Source organism: Accipiter gentilis, chromosome 10 (genome assembly GCF_929443795.1).
Source record: "Accipiter gentilis chromosome 10, bAccGen1.1, whole genome shotgun sequence".
Taxonomy (NCBI): Eukaryota; Metazoa; Chordata; class Aves; order Accipitriformes; family Accipitridae; genus Astur; species Astur gentilis.
Window position 1 is genome coordinate 39,379,122 of NC_064889.1, and position 20,710 is coordinate 39,399,831.

At 51.4% G+C, this 20,710-nt stretch overlaps 1 protein-coding gene across 2 annotated transcripts in view; it reads right to left on the minus strand.

Moving 5' to 3' along the window:
* Nucleotides 1-20,710, minus strand: part of SLC39A11 (solute carrier family 39 member 11) — a 95,196-nt gene that overhangs the window by 41,901 nt on the left and 32,585 nt on the right. For both annotated transcript variants that reach the window (XM_049812816.1, XM_049812817.1), the window contains exon 6: nt 636-806. In XM_049812816.1, the coding sequence (XP_049668773.1) occupies nt 636-806 (171 nt within the window). The remainder of the gene's footprint in view (nt 1-635; nt 807-20,710) is intronic.

Genomic DNA, 20,710 nt, shown 5'->3' on the forward strand with positions numbered 1-20,710 from the left:
CCAAGAATTGCAAAGTAGCCGAGCATCCTCAGCTATTACAAATTTATCTCAATTTTTTATCGCACCTTTTTCTGCAGTCTCAAAGTCCAGCCCCTGACACAGGGCTCTGCAGTTTTGCATCTACTGGCAAACTCCATCCCTTGAATAAGAAAGCCCCAATTGTACGTGCTCCCGCAGAGCAGCAGCGCTTTAAAATGCATCTCTTGCTAGTACACAGACCAGAAGAGAAACGTAAAGAGACCAGAATTTGTTGTCTTTACAGCGTCACGTTTCTCAATATACTCTCGGATTTACAATTTTCGCCCACGACAGGCTGGCAATAGCGAGTGAGGCTGCAGATGTTCAACACGTAGCAGCAGCCTGAGCCCGCGGGCTCCCTCCGAGCCCCCTCCCCATAAGGGGTTTTGCTGCCAAGACCTTACGTGGTTCAGCCCTACCAAAAGAGCGAGATTTGACGTGATAGACCTTGTCAAAAGGCACCCAGGCACCCACCCGGCGAGTACCATCTGCGAACAGCAAGAAAAAGAAGAAGGAAGAGAAGGCGGCAGCCCTGTCTGATCTTCCCAGGATGGCACCGACCCTGGGAAGAGGCTGCCCACAAGTCAGGATTGGATGGACAGACGGATGGGACTTACCTGGGATGTTGTGGATGGTTATAGCGAGGATCATCAGCATAATCCGCCTCCAGCTGCTGCTGCCGGCCATCGGGGCACCGTCCCTGGCCACGGGGAACGCCGGGGGGCCGTCTGGCAGGCTGGCCCCCACACCCTTCCTCCTCTGATAGGGCTCCCCGTTCTCACCTTTGTCTGGGGGTACAGAAAAAACAGCCAGGTCAGCCAAGAGGGTGACAGACGGACAGCCGGGCATCTCCTGCCTCCCCTCCCCGCAGGAAAAAGCAGAGAGAAGGAAAAACACTGACCAAAGCAAGGCTGAAAGGGTGTGTGTGTGTTGGCCCCCCCTCCCCTTCGTTTCACTTTAGGGTAGGGGGTTTCCCCCCACGCAGACCACAGACCCCATGGGCCAGGCAGACCCTGAGACAGAATTTCATCCTCTGCCTCCTCCTCCTCCTCCTGGGATCCAATCCTGGTCCCGCACGGCTCCCCAGCATCGCTCCCGGGCTCACACCCACCTGCAAACCCAAAGTCCCGATCTGGCGGGGATGAGCCCTGGGGCTGGTGGCTGACGAGGATGATGAGGACAGAGCTGCCGGGCAGCAGCCGCAGGGACCCGCGGGGAGACCGTCACCCCCCACCAACCCCAAACCTGGCAGGTCTGCAGTTCCGTTGCCTTCGCTGATGAAGGAAACCCCCTGCATTTTGATTTCACCCCGGTCACAAAACGAGCATGCTGAGCTGTATTTAGCAACTATTTGTTCCGCTACCAAAAGATTTGCCACTGCTATTTGCTAAGACGTTGCCAGATAACCCCGGGCTCTCCCAGACCTCTGCTCCCAGCAGGACCATTACTATCGGCTCTATTTCAACCAGTTATTTAAAACCATGCCACTAAAACCCAAGCCCCAGTTAGGGCTGTGAAGGGTGGAATCAGCACCAGGCAGCAGCATTACTAAAGCCGACGCACACTGAGACCTTGACTGTTCACCTTCAGCATGAAAAGGTGAAGGGAAACCGAGAAACCAAGAAACCAGGAGCACAAATTCATCAACTTCACATAGCAACAGCTATGGCTTCATCTTAAAGATCTGACATTTAGACAATAGAAGTCTCTCTCCCTGGATTTATATAATTCTTTCTCCTGTCCCTTGACCCACCCACTCCAAGATTTTTTCACAGACACAGTGCAAGGAGCCATCCGAAACCATTTTGACAGAATGCCAATTGCTTCCCCTGCCATTTGGAGGCAGGACGATGCCCAACCGTCACGTCGTGCGTTGCACAGCGTGCGTTTTCAGCGCCAATTAAGAACCTCAGCATAAGAGGGCTCATGCAAATTGACACAGGAGGTCACTTGGGAAAGCAAGGGTGTCAGCACCACTCTGCATCTTGCCATCTGTAACACAAAAACGGACACGTAAAGGCATCCCAAAATGGTCCTCAACACCACAGAAAATAAAACACAGAATTTAATACGTTTTGGTAACCAAAAAAACCAGGTCAAAGACCAAAACCCCACTTGACGGCAGTGGGACCAGGCAGCGATCCGGCAGATTCCCTCCTGCCACTTCCCATGCTACGGGACCATCCCCGGACGGCATCAGCAGGGCTGCAAACCACGCTGCCCGAGACTCTCACGCTTTCCCCCAAAAGGCCACCACCGCTGCTGCTCTGCAAACAGAGCAAGATGCTGCGCAGATAAATATTGTCGTTGTTGTTAGCCGTACGGAGCCAGACACTTTCTGTCCCCAAATCCCAGCCCAGTCAATAACACGCAGTAACATTTGATGGCAGAGCTTCATTCCAGGCTGCGGGGACAGAGATAAATATTTTTTTTTAAGCAATAGCAAGGACAACCAAATCCAGCAGAGCGGCTTGTCCAATTCACCGCAGGAACGCTGGCGCAGCAGACCCCTGGCAACGGGGCAGCCAAGGCTGAAGTCACTTACAGATGAAAGTCTCTTCTTCTGCCAGGCCAGATTACTTTAATTGCTTGGCACACATCCCCCGGGCCCCACAAACAGCGTTATCCTCAGCTGACCTTGCCCCGGCCACCGACGCTGACCCATGGACCCGTGCTGGCAGCCCCATCACCGCAGCGCGATGGGCATGGGTTTGCCCCCGGGCACTGTCCCCGTGCTGCCCCTGGGCTCCCAGCATCGCTGCTGGACCACCTACACAAAACCCAGGGTGATGCGAGGATGCAGAGAGGCGCAGAAATCCCCCTCCGGCATCAAGGGCTTTCCAGGGAGAAGGAAAAATGGTTTACGTGACATTTAGAGAAGAGCACTTACATTCAAGTGACAAAACACCAGCGTTTCTCCCTTTATAGAAAGCAACAAGTGTTCAATAAAAGCACAAGCGACCGCAACACCGCGACAGCCAGGGCAACATAGGCTCTTGAGGCAGTTTTTGCGAGGTACAAATGCAGGGTGAACGCTGAAAGCAGAGGTTTCGGTGGCTGCTGGGGAAGCTTTGCACTTTGCAGACTTCGGGTATCTGCTAGGGGAATGCAGGGAAAATGCAGAATGTAATATCAGTCACTTGTTTTTTCTTAAATCAGGGCAAAAAAAGCTGCCTGCTGACAGTGCAGTAGCACCTCAGCTGCGCTCTCATCTCTCACAGCACCAGCTAACAACAGCGTTACTGACACCAGGCAGGCAACTCCATCGCTGGCAATTTTCTTCAATTTTTTTTTCTTTTTCTTTTCCCTCATCTCATTATGTGACCTGGTCCAGTCCACCCTTAGCATTTCTGACTTTAAGACTGTTCTTAAAAACAAACCCAGCTGTTGACTCAAGAGAAGTATATGCCATCCAAGAAAGTACAAGCCTGTACCCAACATGTTTTCTTCTGCAATCTTAGATCTTTTTCCCTCACCTCTTTCTCACCTACCCCAGCTCTATCCCAGGACAAGGCTCAGGCTGGAGCCTTCCTCCTCCTCCCCTCGGTTTATCCAGCCTCTCCCTCCAGCCGCAGCACAGCACGTAACAAAATGCCAAGTCAAGGAGCCATCCATCACCCCATGTCACTGCTCCGGCCAAGTCCGTGACCGCATCACCCTCATCTTCTCTGGGATAAACTAAACAAAATTAGTAAAACCAGAGATTTACTTTATCAGGGATGATCTGATCATTCTAGTACGGATGACGGCCGTCATGGGCAAGGGGATGGGCACGGCAAGCAGGACTACCTCACCCAGAGCCACGGGTGGAAACCCCAGATGTCTCGGTTCCTGTCCCCACAGTTTAGGCAGAACGAGCCAAAAAAAAAAATAATAATCAAAAATCAAAACTTCCCAACTGCTTTTCGCTTGGCACTTAACAGAACTGATAAACCAAATGTCATCAGCGTTTCCAAAAATCTAACTTCCCGGCTCTGAACAAAACTCTGCCTTGGCATCTCTCTGCTTGCAAAGATGTTAATTTGTCCCCCCGCTATTACACTCCCGTCTCCCTTTTGGCTATTTCTCATGCACCGTTACCTACACACGGAGCTCCCAGGAAGGGAAGAGCCGCCTCCTGCTCCAGCTTGACCCAGTTGTCCGAAGCGATCCCGGCAATGGCGATGCACTCACGCACGGGAACTCCCAGTGCTTTGAGCTGTTGGTTTATTGGGCTTTTCGTTGCCTTCTGCCAGTCGTACTCTCTCCTTATTTCCCTTTTCCCTGTATTGGATGGGTTTACCGTAAAACTGCGCTGTCCCCCAGGACTCCTGCCGCAAGGCAGAGCGAGGCTTTTGCTGGTGTTTAAACACCAAAGCGAAGCCTTTCCAGCTCCCTCTTCCAGGCTTTGATCTCGGCTCCCCCGACTCCTATTTGTGGGCGAATTTTCATTGAGAAAAAAAAGCGTGCTTTGCTGAACGCCCGGCCACGAGCGTGGGGGGAGCCCCAGAGAGGAGCCATGAACGCCGCAGAGGGACCCAGACCCTCGGGGCTGCCCGTACCTGCCGAAACCAGATGCCCGAGAGCATCAGACACGAACATCCCACTCGGCTCACAGGTATTCGGCTTCCCCGGCTCCGCAGAGGAACGGAACAAGGGATGCAACGGCCGACGTTCATCTCCTCGTGTCGCCTAACTGGGAAAGTTTCAGCTATCCCCATTCTGTTGAGAATTACAATGGCGTTTCGGCAGCACTCCTCATTATCAAATTACCAGAAAAGACCTATTTTACAGGTCTCACTGATGCAAGCGAATGCCCAGACCAGCTCCGTTGTTTAACATGAGCCTGCCACTCGCTACGGTATCCATTCAGTCCCAGCACACAGGTATCACTTCTATTAGATACCTTTTTTTTAATTATTATTTTATTTTACTTGCAAGTAGTCTGCTTGGTACTATTGAAAAAACTTTTGATGAAAATTAGACTTTTTACAAGCATATTTGAAGTGCCTCCGAGGACAGCGGTGACAAAGGACAGCGGGGATGCCACAGTGCCCACGGGGCGAGGAGCTCCGCTCCCGCCAGCGGCAAACGGGGGAAATCTGTGGGAAATAAACAACATAGATGCAGCTTTTATAGGGGAAGCGCTGAGGGTGGTTTGGATGGACAATTTGAACACAAAATTGCCTCTCATACAAATTATCGGCGCGTTAGCAGAGGATAAAGGCAGCAATAGCAAAACCAGGGAGACAACCCCAGCATAATTTTCCCAGTAGCGTCACGCGTAACAGTGAGACTACAAACCGCACACGGGTCAAGTGATGTGTTTTACTTCCAATTGGTGTTGGAAAAGATGAAAAAAAGGATAATTATAGTGGACTGATGATACCAGCTCACAGTGTTGGACACAGCACGGGAGGGGACTCGTGCGACTGTCACACAAAATGCAGGACCCAGAGTGCTCCCAGCTTGAAACGCTGCATTTGCACAGGCCAAGGGGAACAAAACAATAATTATGGCTAAACACGGGCTTGGCTGGAAATCAAGAAAACCTCAATAGCAAATTGGGGTAGCGATAAGAGCAGAACAAGGGGTGGTTTTTAAAGAATAGCTGACACAATCAAACAAGGGTGCTCAGAAGAAGGTTGCCAAGACAATTGTGTGGCAAATAATTATCTGCGCCACATACATTATTTTAAATCTTGTTCACAAAAAGTCCTCTATGAATTCTACTCGATTTATCATTATTGAATTTCTTAGTAAAGCTGCAGGGCAAAGATTCTGCCAAAAGTTTAATTACATATGTGCAGCCTGCTGCATTTTTCATATCCTCTGCAGCCAGCACTGGAAAAAGATAAATGGCTTTGAGTATGGCTTAAACTGCTGGTGAAACATAAAAACCAACTGGCTTCTTATCAGCACGTGAAATGGCTTTTTATTTTTGATTATTTCTTAATGAAAACTGTTTGCATTAGCCATGAGCTCGGCTTTATTGTACTCGCAAGCAGTACACAAACAGCAGAATATGCTATTTACTCTCTGTGCTCAAAAAATCCCCTCTTCACTGCAGCACTTTAGCTCCCAAATTCAAACCAAAGTCTATGGAGCTCTCTAGCTTTTCACATCTGCTTTAGAGCCCTCCTCCTCTCTAATTAGGCCTGGCTTTAGCCCTGCCTCTCTCCTCCTACAGCTCCCAAATGCTTGAAGTTAAACGTGCTCAACCGGGCTGCCGAGCCAGGGATGGGGCTACTTAATTCCCCCGTCCGCGAAGTCTCTGTGCAAGGAGCCCACGCAACCCCACTCAGGCAGCCTGAGACCCATTTTGGTCTCGATTTGGCTGCAAACCTCCCCCTCCAGCGCAGCTCCACGGCACCGGGGAGCTCCAGCACACCGAGGGGGAAGAGATGGGCTGGGGGGGCCGGAGGGAGCCGGTACCCCCCGGCAGAGACACGCTCTTGCAGGCAGCATCCCCGCATCTCCTTCTTTCTCCATGTCGGAGCAAACGCGTTCGTGGGAATCTGGAGCCTCCCTTGGCAGAAGATGCTGGAAGGAAAATCATTTACAGCTCCAAAATCCTCCTCCATCTTTCCCCCCATCGATTTCCCCCATCCAATTCTTGCAACAAGACTTCTCCCTCCCCGAGAAGGGATCTGGACCCGCCAGCCGTCGAGGGAGGGATCTCTGGGCTCGCACGGCAGTGCGAGTCCCACGCCGGGGGCTCCGGGGTTTCTTCCTTCGGCTTAAGCTTGCAAGGGATAAATTAGCACCCTCCTTTATAAAGATTTGTCAGCTCCCATCTCTAAAGTGTGGGAGAAAGGAAGGAGAGGCAGTGCCAAGCACGGATGCACAATAGACTTATTAAAATTTATGATTAACTGCCGCTCACCGGCTATTTGTAAAAATTGTTTGGTGTTGATGCGCATGGGAAGAAGGCAAAGGAAGAAAACCATCAAATACTCTTATTTCGAAAGCCTCCACCCAGCGATGTCTCTGGCTCTCTCATCTGTTTCTACGATATCCATTATAATTGCACCCGCGGGGCAGCAGCCCCTAAGCCCAGGTAACGGCGAAGCACCAGGAGGGAGCTGGAGAGCAGCCGCCAGCGGCCGGCCCGGCTCCAGCAAACGTGCTGCCAAATTCCTCTCGGCTCCTCCAAGCCCCACACCGCTCTCATTATTGCCAGCACCTGCTTGTTTGCAGCTGGAAATCTGTATTATGCATTACAGCCGATCTATTAAAACCAGGAGAGCAGAGCAAGCTTGGTCTGACCCTTTGCCTGGGGGTGGGGTAGGGAAGAAAGAACAATTTGCTAAAGAAAATGATGACACAAGTAGTTGACATCCCTTCCCAAGGTACAGAAAATAATCACACGTTCAATTCTGTCCCCTAACGGCTGAGATAAATCAAAATGACTCGGAAAATTTCTAAGATTCCCAATGGCTCCAGAGTCAATCCAAGCCCCTTACAGAAACACTCGCCTGTACTGCAAGCGCGATGCTATTAACGTCTCTCACTCTGCAAACCCAGGCCCTTTCCCCGCTCCGCTCGTTTGCATAAACCCTCGATGCTCCATTAACTTTAAGCAGATGTAACAAATGCTTCGTGGCAGTTGGCCTTCGTCCCTGTGGCACACGGGTCCCGTCAGCACTTCCATTCTGCAAAATCCACCCTGCGCTCCACCTCTTGCTGCAACACAAAGGCATCGCTGCTCGCCTGCGGTGCAAACGGCCACAGCCAGGCAGCAGAAGCATCTCCACGGGTCCCCAGAGATCCTGAGCAGCGGGGGCAGAGGGAGGACCACCCTGGTAAGGAGCATCCCTCCTTCATCTAAAAGCTACAGAAAGCAGCCGGTGCTGCCCGCGGGAGGGCAAGGCAGCACCATTACCCAGCACACTCCTCCCAACATGGACCAGTATGCACCATCCCCTTCTCTCCAGCCTCTTGTTTTCCTTCATTTTTTGACCCTGAGGAAGCCCCAGAAGAGAAACTGCATCAAAATCAACAGCCACAGCCCTCGGGAAGCGGAGCCAGACACACGCACGCTCCCAGCAGCGCCCACGCTTCGCTCCGCATTACAGCAACAGCACGCTCTGCTTTCTGAGGACACCACTGTTACCTTCCTTCATCTTCTTTTAACTTTTTTACAGGCTTTTTTCAAGGGTTACAGGCAGCACCTGGGCCTGAAGCCACCAGTCCAACTGCTCTCCCCATCCCATAGTGAATACAAGTAATCAAAGCTATTCCTCACAGACGCTGGCAGCGAGCGATGGGAGCTCGTCCTCCTCCTAAATATCTCCATATCCTCATTTTGCTCATCCTCCTTTTGCCGCTGCAGCGGGAATTTCAGGGAGCACAGAAGGGCCTCAATGCTAAAAAGCAGATGGGTGTTAGCGAGCATCTGCTCCCTGCTGCCACGCAGGCACGCTGCTTTTATCTGACACCTCTATAAGAGGTTTTAATTACTCTAAGTAATTAAGCACAGCACATCTTATGGGATAACTGCTATCCCCTTCACAGACAGGTACGGGGAGAGGCAGCGAGCGCTGCAGGCTCCGAGCCAGGCGGAGAGGAGCAGGCAGGAGTCCTGGGTCGCACACCTCTGCTCTGATCAGGTCTGACAGCACGGATCACGTTGGAGCTGGAAATAAAACTGCCAAGGGAAAAGGTTTTCTTTTAAGGAATGAGTCCCCAAAGCAGGGAAAATTCAGCTCCTGGAAAGTCTGCACACAGAGAACAAAGCTGCTGAAAAAGGAGCTCCTTGGAGTTGCCCAACTATGGTCAAAATAAGGATGCTATTTAAAAAATAGCATTTATTTCCTGCTAGCAAAAGCTTAGTTTGCTCAAGCAGAGAGTGCAGGCTGCCCAGGCTCCGGGCGCCCAAGCAGAGCCCAGTGCCATCAACCCCACCACTGTGCCGGGTGTTGCGGCAGGGATGGGAGCAGGACACCTGGGACACCCATTTGCACATTGCAGCGACTACAGTCCCAGCCTGCTGGCATGATCTCACCCCTCCAGTCCCCCGTACGTAACAAATTCATTTTCCAATGTTTCTGGCAGATAAAAGAGGTCCCTGCATCTGCTCAGGCTTTCAGCAAGGAAGATAAATAGAGTGTCATGACTCACTGTCTATTAGGCGCCTTCATTTATCCAAGCGTGCACAGGAGCTTTCATAAAAGGTTGTTTAATTCAGCATGACTGACTACCACTTGCTCTCAGACACACGATTATTGCCGGGATCCGTCTGAAGTTTGGAGTCGGGAGGATGCTGGAGCACGCCAGCCTGCCCTGAGCCGGCACCAGCCCCACCAGGTCCCTCCTCAACCCCATTTCCAAAGACAGCATCAGCTACGGACCAAAGGGGAGCCTGATACCCAAACCCCAGCTCAAACATCACACCGGTAACAACCCAGCCTGAAAAGAGACCCAGCACGCTCTCAGTGCTCCCCCACTGCTCCTTTGGGACCCAAGGTACCTCCTTCTTGCAAGGCTCTCAGCAATTCCTCCCGAGCATCCTTGCTCGTGCTGCACCGCTTGTCTCCCTTCCCAGCCTCCCCCCACTTTGCAGGCACCACCTTCGTCCCCCTGAACCTTGATCCTAATGCATGAACTTCTCCCCCGCCGCTCCAGCGATCCATCATCGAGTCTCACATGAAATTACCGCTCCAGCCCTCTGCGTGCCGTCATTTATCCACCGCGGCCTGAGAAACCACGTACGGGCAGATAAGCAATGCACAGACCTTTCTGGCTGCCCCACTTTATCTCCTACTACCGGTGATCCTTCAAGCTGCCATGTAATTCCTGCAGCCGGGAAAGCTCCCATCATCCCAGAGAGCTGCCAGCGTGCATTTGGGTGTGCTTTTGTATGGGAAAATGAATCGTGATGCAGCTCTTCGTTCAGAGGGAAAGGCGCTGGAGAAATGCAATACAGGGAAGGAAAGGCACAGGTTGTCCAAAGCTGGCCCGGACAAACCAACCCTCTGGAAATCTCAACTGGATGCATTAAACCAGCACCTTATTCCTCCAGAGCCGCAGGATTTCACTCTCAGAGACACCAAACCCTCCGTTGACAGCAGTGCCAACGCCATGGCAGCCTCTTCCATGAGGACACGGAGAACGATGGCGCAGGCTTTGCAGCGGGGTCTGCCGGAGCGGGGGGTCCCTCGCTGCACCCACTGTGTGAGGGGTGACGCTCAGGAGGGAGATCCTAGCACTGGGAACCACCTGAACCCCATCACTGCACACTCCTGCCCCAGAAATCGTTGGGAAATCTCCCCAGTAAGGCACGGGATCTTGCGGTGAAGAGTCCCACCAAGGCTGCTCCCCGGTGAGGGACCAAAACCCAAGTGACAGAGGTGACGTGGCATCAGCCAAGCACACGGTGGCAACCCGCAGTAACAGGGAGGCCAAGGTGCTCCTCGCCCCTCGGGCGACACAGATTGCCTAACGTCAGAAGACAGAAGGAATGCCAAAAACCTCGCTGCTTGATGTTTGCGGTGTTTAAAAGATTAATTGCTTGGGCGAGAGTGACAGCACAATGTTAAATGTAATTACATGCACCAGGTCCTTTTAAGCAAACTAATTCACGCTAACTTCCAAGAGCTCTTTAAGGAGTTCCCAGTAGATAAAGTGCATCGCTGGATCATTTTATGCTGAAATTTTACACATTTGAGTTAGTTTAATAATTTCAGAGGGCTGAGCTATGTTCAGATCTCTGATCCTTGGCAGGGAACAGCTTCTGATCTGAGCAAGATCAGATGCAGCTGATCTCTGAAGGAATAAAGAAAAAAAAACACACCATAATCTCATTAACCGCTTAAAAAGAAAACAGAAATTTTTATCAGGAGCTATTAAAGGACCAGGCAGTCCTCCTGCATGGGGCTGAGACGATAATCCGGCAGTGACGGGGCTCACGCTGACCCTCCTCCAAGCAGCCCCAAGGCAGCCTGGCGCGGTGGCACGTCACCGCGGGGTCCCACCACCGTCCCAGCAGGTCGGGGCCACATCTGCAAACCAGTCAGCTCTGCCTCCTGCCCAAGGATGCTTCGGCATCCTCTCCCCTCTGCATGCACCCGCATTTCAATCCCCTTCTTATTGCCATGTTACACCCCAGCCCATCTTCCCTGTACGCTTCTCTCCTGCCTATTTTTCTTAATTATTATTTTTAGGTAGAGCTGAATGAAGGTATGGAAATCCACAGAGCAGAAACGAAGGCTGGCACAGTCTCCAGGAGCAGCTATCAGTACAAACGCGGCCACGCCACAGCCATCGGCATCCCAGAGAGCGGAACAGAACGGCGGTTATTGCAGCTTCCTTTTTACCACGACATCTCTTTATAGCACTTTCCAGACACCAAACTCGAGCAGCTCATCTCGCTTGCCTCTATTCTTGCTCTCCATTATTTCCCTTATTCTTTCACGCTTGCATACCCATTATTCAAAGTCACTTACTCCTCTTTTATTCAGAAAGGACACGGTGGCTTCAGCTAAATTCTCTTTGCAAATTAATTAAATTTGTTTGAAAATAAAAATCAATGAATAAATGCATTAGAGCCCAGAGGTTTAAGTAGAGGTGGAAGCAGCACAATGGAGCGGTGCCCGTAGTGACAGCTGAGTGACACTGTTAAGCACCGAGTTAGAGGCAGGAACCGCCCTGCTCCAAACCCAACGCTTCTCCAAGCAGTATTTTTTCCTGAATTATTGCCTTTCTTTTGCAGACGAGACTTCCTGGGGCAGGGGATAGCTAGGAGAAATTATAAAACAGCAACTTAAATCCGGGGTTGCAGAGACCAGTTCCAGCCTCTGTAACGGTCTGAGCGAGACCCCCCGAAGCGAAGGGGCTTCCAGGGGGGCCTTCATCCTTCCCCTCGCCCTTCCTCATCCGCTCCGTGTCATGGGGTCCGCTACCCACGGACCCCTCCTCAGCCGCGCACGCATTTCGGGGGATTCCACTGCCGGCCCCTGCCGAGCGGCTTCGGTGGGCTCCGGCGCTGCGGGCACCATCCTCCGCGGCTCTGCCGGCTGCTCCACAGGGGGATTTACACACCTGGAAAAGCAGGCAGGATCCGACCCCCTCTCAGCCCCATCCCCTCCAGCTGCAGAGCCACGTACCAACCTCAGGCTGCCCCCAAACTTAACGGGTCGCACCAGGTACTGCCCTTTACGCCGGCAAGCCGCAGGCGGTGACATTTACCCTGTGCACACCAGCTCGTCGCAAGCCAGTTCCTAGAGAGAGTTTCCCAAGCTGCAGGTTGAATTTGCTGTTCAGCAGCTTCACGTGTGCTCTGGAATAAAACCACATCTGGAGGGACACATCTGGGGTTCCCATCCTCATCCCCTGCCAGCTGCAGGCCGGCACGAGGGAAAAGCAATGATCCCTCCGGATCTGCCGCTGCCGTGGCTGGGCAGACCGAACGCACGCTTGGGAAAAGAGGCTATTTTCACAGTCTGAAAAATAAAATGAATAAATAATCGATTTCTGAGGAAAATAAATAAAGTGCTCCTTTGTTCTCAACAGCTCAGCCCTCAGACTTACAAAATCAATCCTGGCTCCCCCCGAAGGGACAAGCAGATTGGATTTTTTGCCCACTCTCCTGGCAAAACCAAACCATCAGGCTGCTCTCAGGAGCGCAATCCATCATGCCCTGCTTGCCTGCGCCGCGGAGACGGCTGAGTTTCGGAGGGTGATATTCCTGACGGTATCACACACGCACAAGCTATCCCCTCTATCTGTGGAAACAAACTCCAGCAGAGCAACAGTATTTTTGCAAACAAAGCAGATTTCTAACAGATTGCGGGATGGAAAGAGACCTGGCCGGCAGCTTGGAGAGAAGCAGCGCTGCCACGGCTGGCGTGGGGTCCGGTGGTGGGACCCACACGCCGTCCCTCCCGCAGGACCTCGCTGCGGTCGCATCCCCTCCCCAAATCCCCCAGTGATGCCGGCACAGCGGGGTTGGATCCCAACGGCACCCACAGGCATGCTCCAACCCTAACGGCCGGTCCGTGACTGAGGGATGCTCATTAGCCAGCGGGTAACGAGCACCCAGGAAGGTGCAGAGGAGATTTCACCTCTCCCACCTCAGAGGACCCCATCCGTTGCAGCAGGGCAATGCCCAAGGGGAAGAAAATGAATTTGAACTGAGCCCTGCTAGAGGAGCAGGAGACGCCTTCCTACGTTAATGAAAGGATCCCAGCCTTCTTCTGTGTGACAGCACTATCTAGCCTATTATCAAATTTTTAATTTTCCTATTCTAGGTATCCTTAGGGTAAAACCAGAAAAGCAATACTGGGGCTCAACCCGCAGCATTATGTTGTGAAACGGAGAACTCAGCAGCAGCCTCAGCTGCAAGATAAGACTCTCTGCTTAGGGTCTGGGCTTTTGTCCTTCAATAAATTCTGATTTATGGATCTGGGATGAACATCTCAGAAATGAAAACTCCTGTCTCTAGCAGAGTTTAAGTAGAAGCAGGCTGTGTAGCTCCAGCCTTTGGCTCCAGCCCAGCTGTCCAGGACAGCTCAAGGAGGTCAGGACAGCCAAACTCGCCCTGGGATTCGCCTGCACTCCCTCCAAGCCCTGCAAGCAAGGACATGCCAATTTTCCAAGGGTTTGACCACATCTGTCCCCCAGCAGAGGGTTACCACGCAGAACAGGCCATGCAGAGCACAAATCCGCGCCCATCATCATCCTCGCCATCAACAAGGCTTGAGCTCGCTGCAGTCAGCGAGGACAGGGCAGAGGGGATGCTCTGGCAGGTCTCCGGTCCTCAACATCCAGAAGATCCACAGGACCCCGTTTCCCAGGGACCGCTTTTGGCTCAGCAGAGACCTGGCACTGTGGGAGGGCAGTAAACACCTCTCAAAAATCAATTTCAAAAAAAAAAAGGGATCTGAACCACCACCGGTGTTTATGACGGGAAGGAGCTGGGTTCTTTTTTTCTCCTTTGAATCCAAAGCAAATCGATCTCTCTCAGCCCAGGGTGGGAAGACAGGGATGACTCAGCCGGCAGAACGGCACTAAGCTCTCCTTCCTCCACTGTGGCGCAGGAATTCAGCTGGGAAGCACACACAAATACATGAAAAAAAATAATTCAGTTTCTTAAATTTTGCTCTAGTATGTCGATAAAGGATTATTTTAAACAGCCTTTATCTGCCTTCTCAGGGAGAAGCCCTCAGCACTAAGCCTCCCAGAAAACTCCTGTTTCCAGCTGAAGGTATTTCTCATCCCTACACAGTGGGACCCCAATGCGTACGACACGCAGAGATGCGGTGCTGGGGTCAGTCCTGCTCTCCGCAAAGTGCAACCCCAGAACCCAACCAGCAAAAAACTGACACGGTACATAAAATGACAGATGGTTCACAGGGCTCTCGCACCCGGCAGCGATGCACCTTCCTGGGCATGGCCAGTACCCCCAAGCCTGGAATGGTTGCAGTCCTGAGCAGGCTGAGGTCTCCTCTGAAGCTAATGAAAAGCTAAGAGTCAGCCACCTCACCGTGCCCTGGGAAAGCTGCCGAGGTCCACATTGAAAAGGATGTGCAACTTGGAAAAAAAAAAAATTTTTTTTACTCTACAAATTGCATCTTCCTGGGATGGGATACAGGGGGACAATCCCCATTTGCACGCTGGAGAGAGACTCCCAGGTGGAAAGAGCCTATATCAAATATTTTACAGATTATTTTTCAATCTAGCATCACTTGCAGATGCTGTAAACTCCCGCCGCCCACTTGCCGGGAAAGCACCGTGCCGCAGCCCATGGCCAGAGCCCCTTGTACAAAGAGGAGAGCCGCCCATTGGCAGTAAAATAAATAAATAAATAAGCAACATTTTAATTCTACGTAATTGGGAATTCAGTGCTATTTCATACTGACTTTAAGGCAGTTCGCACCATCTGCTGTCACAGATATATCTCAGGGCTTCGAAGAGAATCAGTCTCAGTTTTGCTTCCTCTCTCCAGATGCCCTTGAGGCCAGGGTTATCGCTGAGCGGTACGGAGGGCATCACCCGCTCGGCTCGCACCCGGGAGGGCAAAACTGGGGCCCGGGGCGAGTACTCTGCTATTACATAGAGACACACAGATGGCAAATGAATATGCTTGAGCGTTAAGACTTGTAGATAACGTAGTTTAAAAAAAACAGAGAGACTTAGTCTAAGCTTACAACAAATACAAACGTGAAACCACCAAGTCTTTACAAACAAAAAGAACTTTTTCCACGGAGCTCCCGAGAAGCATCAAACCCCGCTGCCACCTCCATCCCCGCAGCGGCTGCGATGCCTTCGCAGCCGGCAGCGCATCCTGCCCCGCGGCCGTCGGTCCCCATCGTCCCAGCCCAGGCTTTGGGGACAGGGACGCTCGGGGAGGGTGTTCTCGTCACACCTCCCTTGCAGGCAGCTGCCAGGCTTGGTGCCTGCTCTGGGTGCTGGGGCTGTTCCAGTCCCACCAACCTGCCTGCTTCCACAGCCTACTAGAAGATAAGGGAGAAAAAGCCCAATCTGAGATCTCTGCTCATATGCTGCAGCTCTTCTGCATCCAAACTCGGATGAAGTAACTCCCTGTGCAGCCTCCAAAGGGGAGGACGGCTCCGCTTCCCGAGATCCTGCTTGAGCCAGGGAGAGCTTATTTCTGCGCTGAGCAGCAAGCCAAGGAAAAAAACAACCACGGGCCCAACAATAACCCACCCAGTCAGGCTGAATAGTGTTTGCCCCCCGTATCAGGATGAAATAAAGCCCTCATTTACAACAGCCCACTGATGGACAGAATGTCTAAGCAGCTAACCCAAACTCATTACACGGGCTCAGCTTGAAACCAAAAGTCATTTCAGTCTGGCGGTGCCTATGTGAAAGGCAGAAAGATAGTCTCTAATTGGGGTTATTTATCCCATTTATCCAGCACCTCTCCCGGCAGCCAGGCAGACCAGGATTGCTGGTGCATGGACCTGCCCCAGCCCCGGCAAGTGTCTCCCACCCTGCCCCGCATCCCCCTCCCTGTGTCCCAGCCACAAAGCACATTTTCAACTGGGTCCCCTGGGCATCGCTGAATGGCTTTGGGATACAGCAGGCACCATCAGGCAGATTGGAGGCAGGGAAGGCAGGGCAGCTGCTTCAAAGCTATTCTCCCTTTCAAGGAAACAGGCAGATGAAGGGGGGGGATGCTCTGCTGCTAGGGTTCCCTCCTCGGGAACGGCACCAGCAGGAGCTCCCTCTCTTTAGATGCTGAAAAATTCAAATTAAATAGAGCCATTGCAAAAGTCCAGGCACTGACAAAGCTTCAATCACAGCCTCTGTCTTATTAGGCAGCAGGGACTCGGCATAAGGCAGGAGCCACAGGAGCACAGCCCTCATTACCTCTGCCCCTCGCAGAGCTTTTTTCCTTCAAATATGTGAAAATTCCCCTGTAACCAAATGGCATCTCCTGCTCCAACCCTGGGCACCGTCTCTCCAGCCAGCCTGGCCCAGGGGACCCCAGCTCTGTTCCCCAGGGAGCAGTTTGAACCCATGGTCACCCCAGTGCTGGGAGCAATAGACCACATCCCAGTGCTTCTGGGTTTCCCAGTGCCCCTGGGTCACGGGTGGGGGCACAGAGCCGGGACTGGGCTGCACTGGGGGGAAATGCAGCTCTGTTGTGCATAACCTGGCCAACAGCAGAGGCTTCTTCAAAAATATTATCCAAGCACTTCAGATGACCAACACTCGTCACGTCTCTAAACATCTTTGTCCAAGGAGCAGCTTCAAGCCACGGCGCCCACCCAGCATCCACCAGCTCCGCGCTGGTTTAAAAAGCAATTATGGTGTAAATCCACCAGCCCCACTGATTTAAAGAGCAATTATAGTGTAAACGTGGCTTTTATCTGAACAATCAATACTTGTATCTGGGAAAGCTTCCTGACAGGGGGGGCGGAGAGGGGAGGAAATAAAACATTGATTTTTATTTTTTTTTGTGAAAAGGCATGTTCCATCATCCTGTGCCATATACCATGGGGAAAAGGATAAAAGAGAGGCCTGGACATGAACAACTGTCTCAGGACACAGTGAACTGAAATGAAAATGTGTTGAAATTGAAATCAGATGGGAACGAAATCACAAGCACAAATCACATCAGAGCCAGTGATTAGGGAAAACAAACCCGCTGCCTTCAGAAGGAAAAAAGATTCTCAACCCTCTGCTCCCGAGGAGGAGGAGCTCTGTCCCCAGCAGCTTCCCCTGCCACTCAGCAACTGGCTGCGATTTAAACTGGAGCCAAACTGGTATGCAAGAGCAAAACCCACCAGGCTGAGGAGGTTTGCGCTTGCTCCGAGCTGACTCGAAGCAGAAGCAGAGCCAGGATGCTCCCACCGCCACACACCAGGCACGGGGCACCCATTAAAAATCCCAAAGCAGCACAGGCTTTTGCCTAAGTAGATCCCTTGATGGCCACATTGCAGAGAAGAGAACAGGTCACCTGAAAGCACGACCAGAACCACACAGCAAATCACCATATATATATATATATATACACACATACATATACAGAGAGATGGATATATCGGTCTCCATAATGTAGTCAAACTGCTCTGCACAGATGTGCTGGGGACGATCTCCATGCCCTCCCCTAACTCCGTTTTGGGATTGCTCCAGGCCCTGGCCCATCCATTGCAAACCACATTACATGCACCTTTACACTCCTGAAGCCACAGTCAATCCCCAATGACACAGCTGTGCTATGGCTTTTTATACACTTCATTATCCTTAAAATGTTTGTTTAGTTTGAACGTGGGGAATAGCCCTTTTTTTTTTTTTTGGACGCCGTTTATTCCCTTTCCTTCAAAGTAATGATGATGGCCTTCCTACACTTCATGGTACATGCCCTGGCGTCACTCCTTGGCTAATATTGCTACCATAACGCAGAGTGACTGCCAGAGCTCCTGATTTTCATATCACTCCTCCAAAGCATCCTTAGGGTGACTAAAAATTATTCCCATCCCCATTCAACTGAAGAACCATAGCTAGAAAATAAATTAATTACTGTGCTTATTGAATGAAGCCAATACAACATCCACTCCAGAGGCAGTGATACTGATTGTTAGTTCAGTTTAATAAACCTTGAAATTTAAGGAATTCTTGAATGCAGCTGCAGTAGAGCAGTGTTTCTCCCAAGCTTCGCTTGTGCTAATCCCCTTCCAGCCTGGAACTGGGCTGAGACAGGATTTCAGCCCTCCAGCCAGCTCCCGAGCCAGGGGACAACCGCTTTGGGAAGACACAGGTTTGATGCAACACACATCCCTGGAGATGTTCCTCGGGGGATGTTTTAACGCCCTATTACCTTGCTAAGTCAGGAGAGTTATTTCTAGAGGACTAATTACAGCACCAGTGCCCATCCCTGCACACATTTATCTGACCCCTGCAGAATCTCAGCCCCCCGAGCACCGCGCAGAAGCCATCAGAGCTGCCTGCATCAACAAGCTGAGGATGGAAATGAGTTCGAGTAACCTATTTTATACAGCTGCAGAATTAAAAAGACTTAACAGATTGTCAGGTGTAGCCAGGAAATTAAAGCTCCTTGATAATATTGCGCAAAGTTAACGAGGCTCAATTTGGGAAATGACTCCTCTGATTAATGGCCATAAGCACCACAGAAAGCCTCTCTGCAGCTTCCACACTTGCCAACAGACCCAATTTCAGAGCGTGGGTCCTAACCAGCATGTCACTCGACAGACTTTAATAAGCCTCATAGATTAACAAATCGTCCTGAAATAAAAGGAGCACAGAGCGGAGCAGCAAGCACCCATAGCACGATGCTGCCCGCAATCCCGGCACCCACGGTCCCGCGGGCTGGGCGCACGGATCGCGGCACGAGCTGAGAAGGTCTCCCCAGGAGCTGCCCCTCCACACGCGGCCAGCACAAAGACAACACTTGCTCATCTGCCACCAAGCGCTTCAGATGAAGAACCCTGCTGCGTTTACGGAACCGCTGAGCCTTCTTTGCTTGCTAACTTCATTTTTACAGGCAAAAGACATGGCTAGACCCTACAGCAAACAGCAGAGCAGGGAAGCCATGTCCTCGTGCTGTTAAATCTGTGCCTGTGTTGACTCAGGCAGGATAAGAGGCTTACAGGAAAAGCCATATCAAAGACAAAAGCCCTTCTAGTTCTCAGGTAGCATCTGTCCTCTTCTGCAACTTGCGCACAGCGTGAGGCATTGCTACACGGCGCATCGTCCACCGCAATACCTGCGGGGCACAGCTCAATCCTCCAGCGATGCCACCAGCACCGGTGTACACCAAAATCTCTAGCAAGCTAATTTTGTGTTGGCCTCTTCCACCTGCACCATCTCCTTCGGAAGGATGAAATGCCACCTGCAGGTCCGCCTGCAAGGTCCCCGTCTTGAAAGGGAGGTGATGGAAATAAGGCTGTAGCTCTCCTGCAACTCTAACAGTTGAACAGAATTAAACAGAGAAGCCTGTAGCTAGGCTAAGCCCTTCTGGCCATGTTTCATTTAGGAGGACACTGGATGAAGCCCAAGAAAGAAGGACGCGTTAACAAGAAGCCACGAAAGACACTTGCAAAGAACAGCAGGAAGCAGTATGAGATGCCAAGAGCACATTTCACAGGCGCAGATGTCATCTGGAGAGGGACGGTTGTTTCCCCTCGGCACAGCGCTTCTCCCTGGCCAAGTGGTTGTGAAAGCAGCAAATGCGGAGGCAGCTCATGCCTCTACGGGCAGATAAAGCAGCTGTCCACACTTGCCAGCAGCTCTCACGCTCATTACAGCACTGTTCAACTGAGAAAGAAGCAAAGGACAAAGCTACCAAATGTTGTGCCAGGTTTATCCCAAGGAGCCGTTCCTCAAGTGCCCCAAACCTCTCACAGCCTTCCAACTCAAGACTTCTCCTCCTCTTTGAAGGGTCGGACAACCTTCCAACTCAAGACTTCTCTTCAAAGGGCAGCTGAACTCTATAAAGACCTACTGCTAATTCAAGAATATCTTAGGAAAAAAAACCCCAACCACCACCCAAGGAATTTGGAAGTCATTTTGCCAGCGCTGCTGCAGCCTGGTTCTCCTCCTCCTCCCTATTAGTAATAACGTAAGCACCACGATGTGCGAAAACAGGCTCTGCTCCCCCAGCAAGTTGGAAATGAGCAATAGCAAACGGATAGGGATATGCAACACAAAGATCCCCATCTTGAGAGCCCTCGGAGATGCAGAAGGGCAGTCCTGACACAGCACAGGTCTCCCAGAGCCAGGGCTCTCTCCTGGTAGGTCACAGATTAACATTTTCTTGGGGATCAGGCTGTTTGGAGTTGGAAATTCTAATGACTTACACCCGGAGCAACCTGCTGAACTGGGTGGTTTATTTACTGCAGGCTGTGGTAAGTGTAGGAGTACAGAACTGGGTCCTCTGCAAATATAACCGAGACATTATCACATGCATCTTGGAAAGCAGAAGGAAGATGTTTACACCCAGCGACAATGCCGAGAACAAGGAGAACAAACCACCAGGATGCGTTCAGCCCTGTAAACGCAAAATTCCTAATCCAAGGAGTAAGGCTGCAACCAGAATGATGGGGATAGAGATCTACATGTGAAGAAGGCATTTCATCAGTTTATGAAGGATTATGTGCTCTGATTTTATTTATTTTTTTTGAAGCTCTGTGTACATAAATTCACATTTAGTCATGACTATAAAAACCAACCATGAAACCCAGGCTGACAAGGATGGTCAATAACCATTTGAAACACTCCAGAA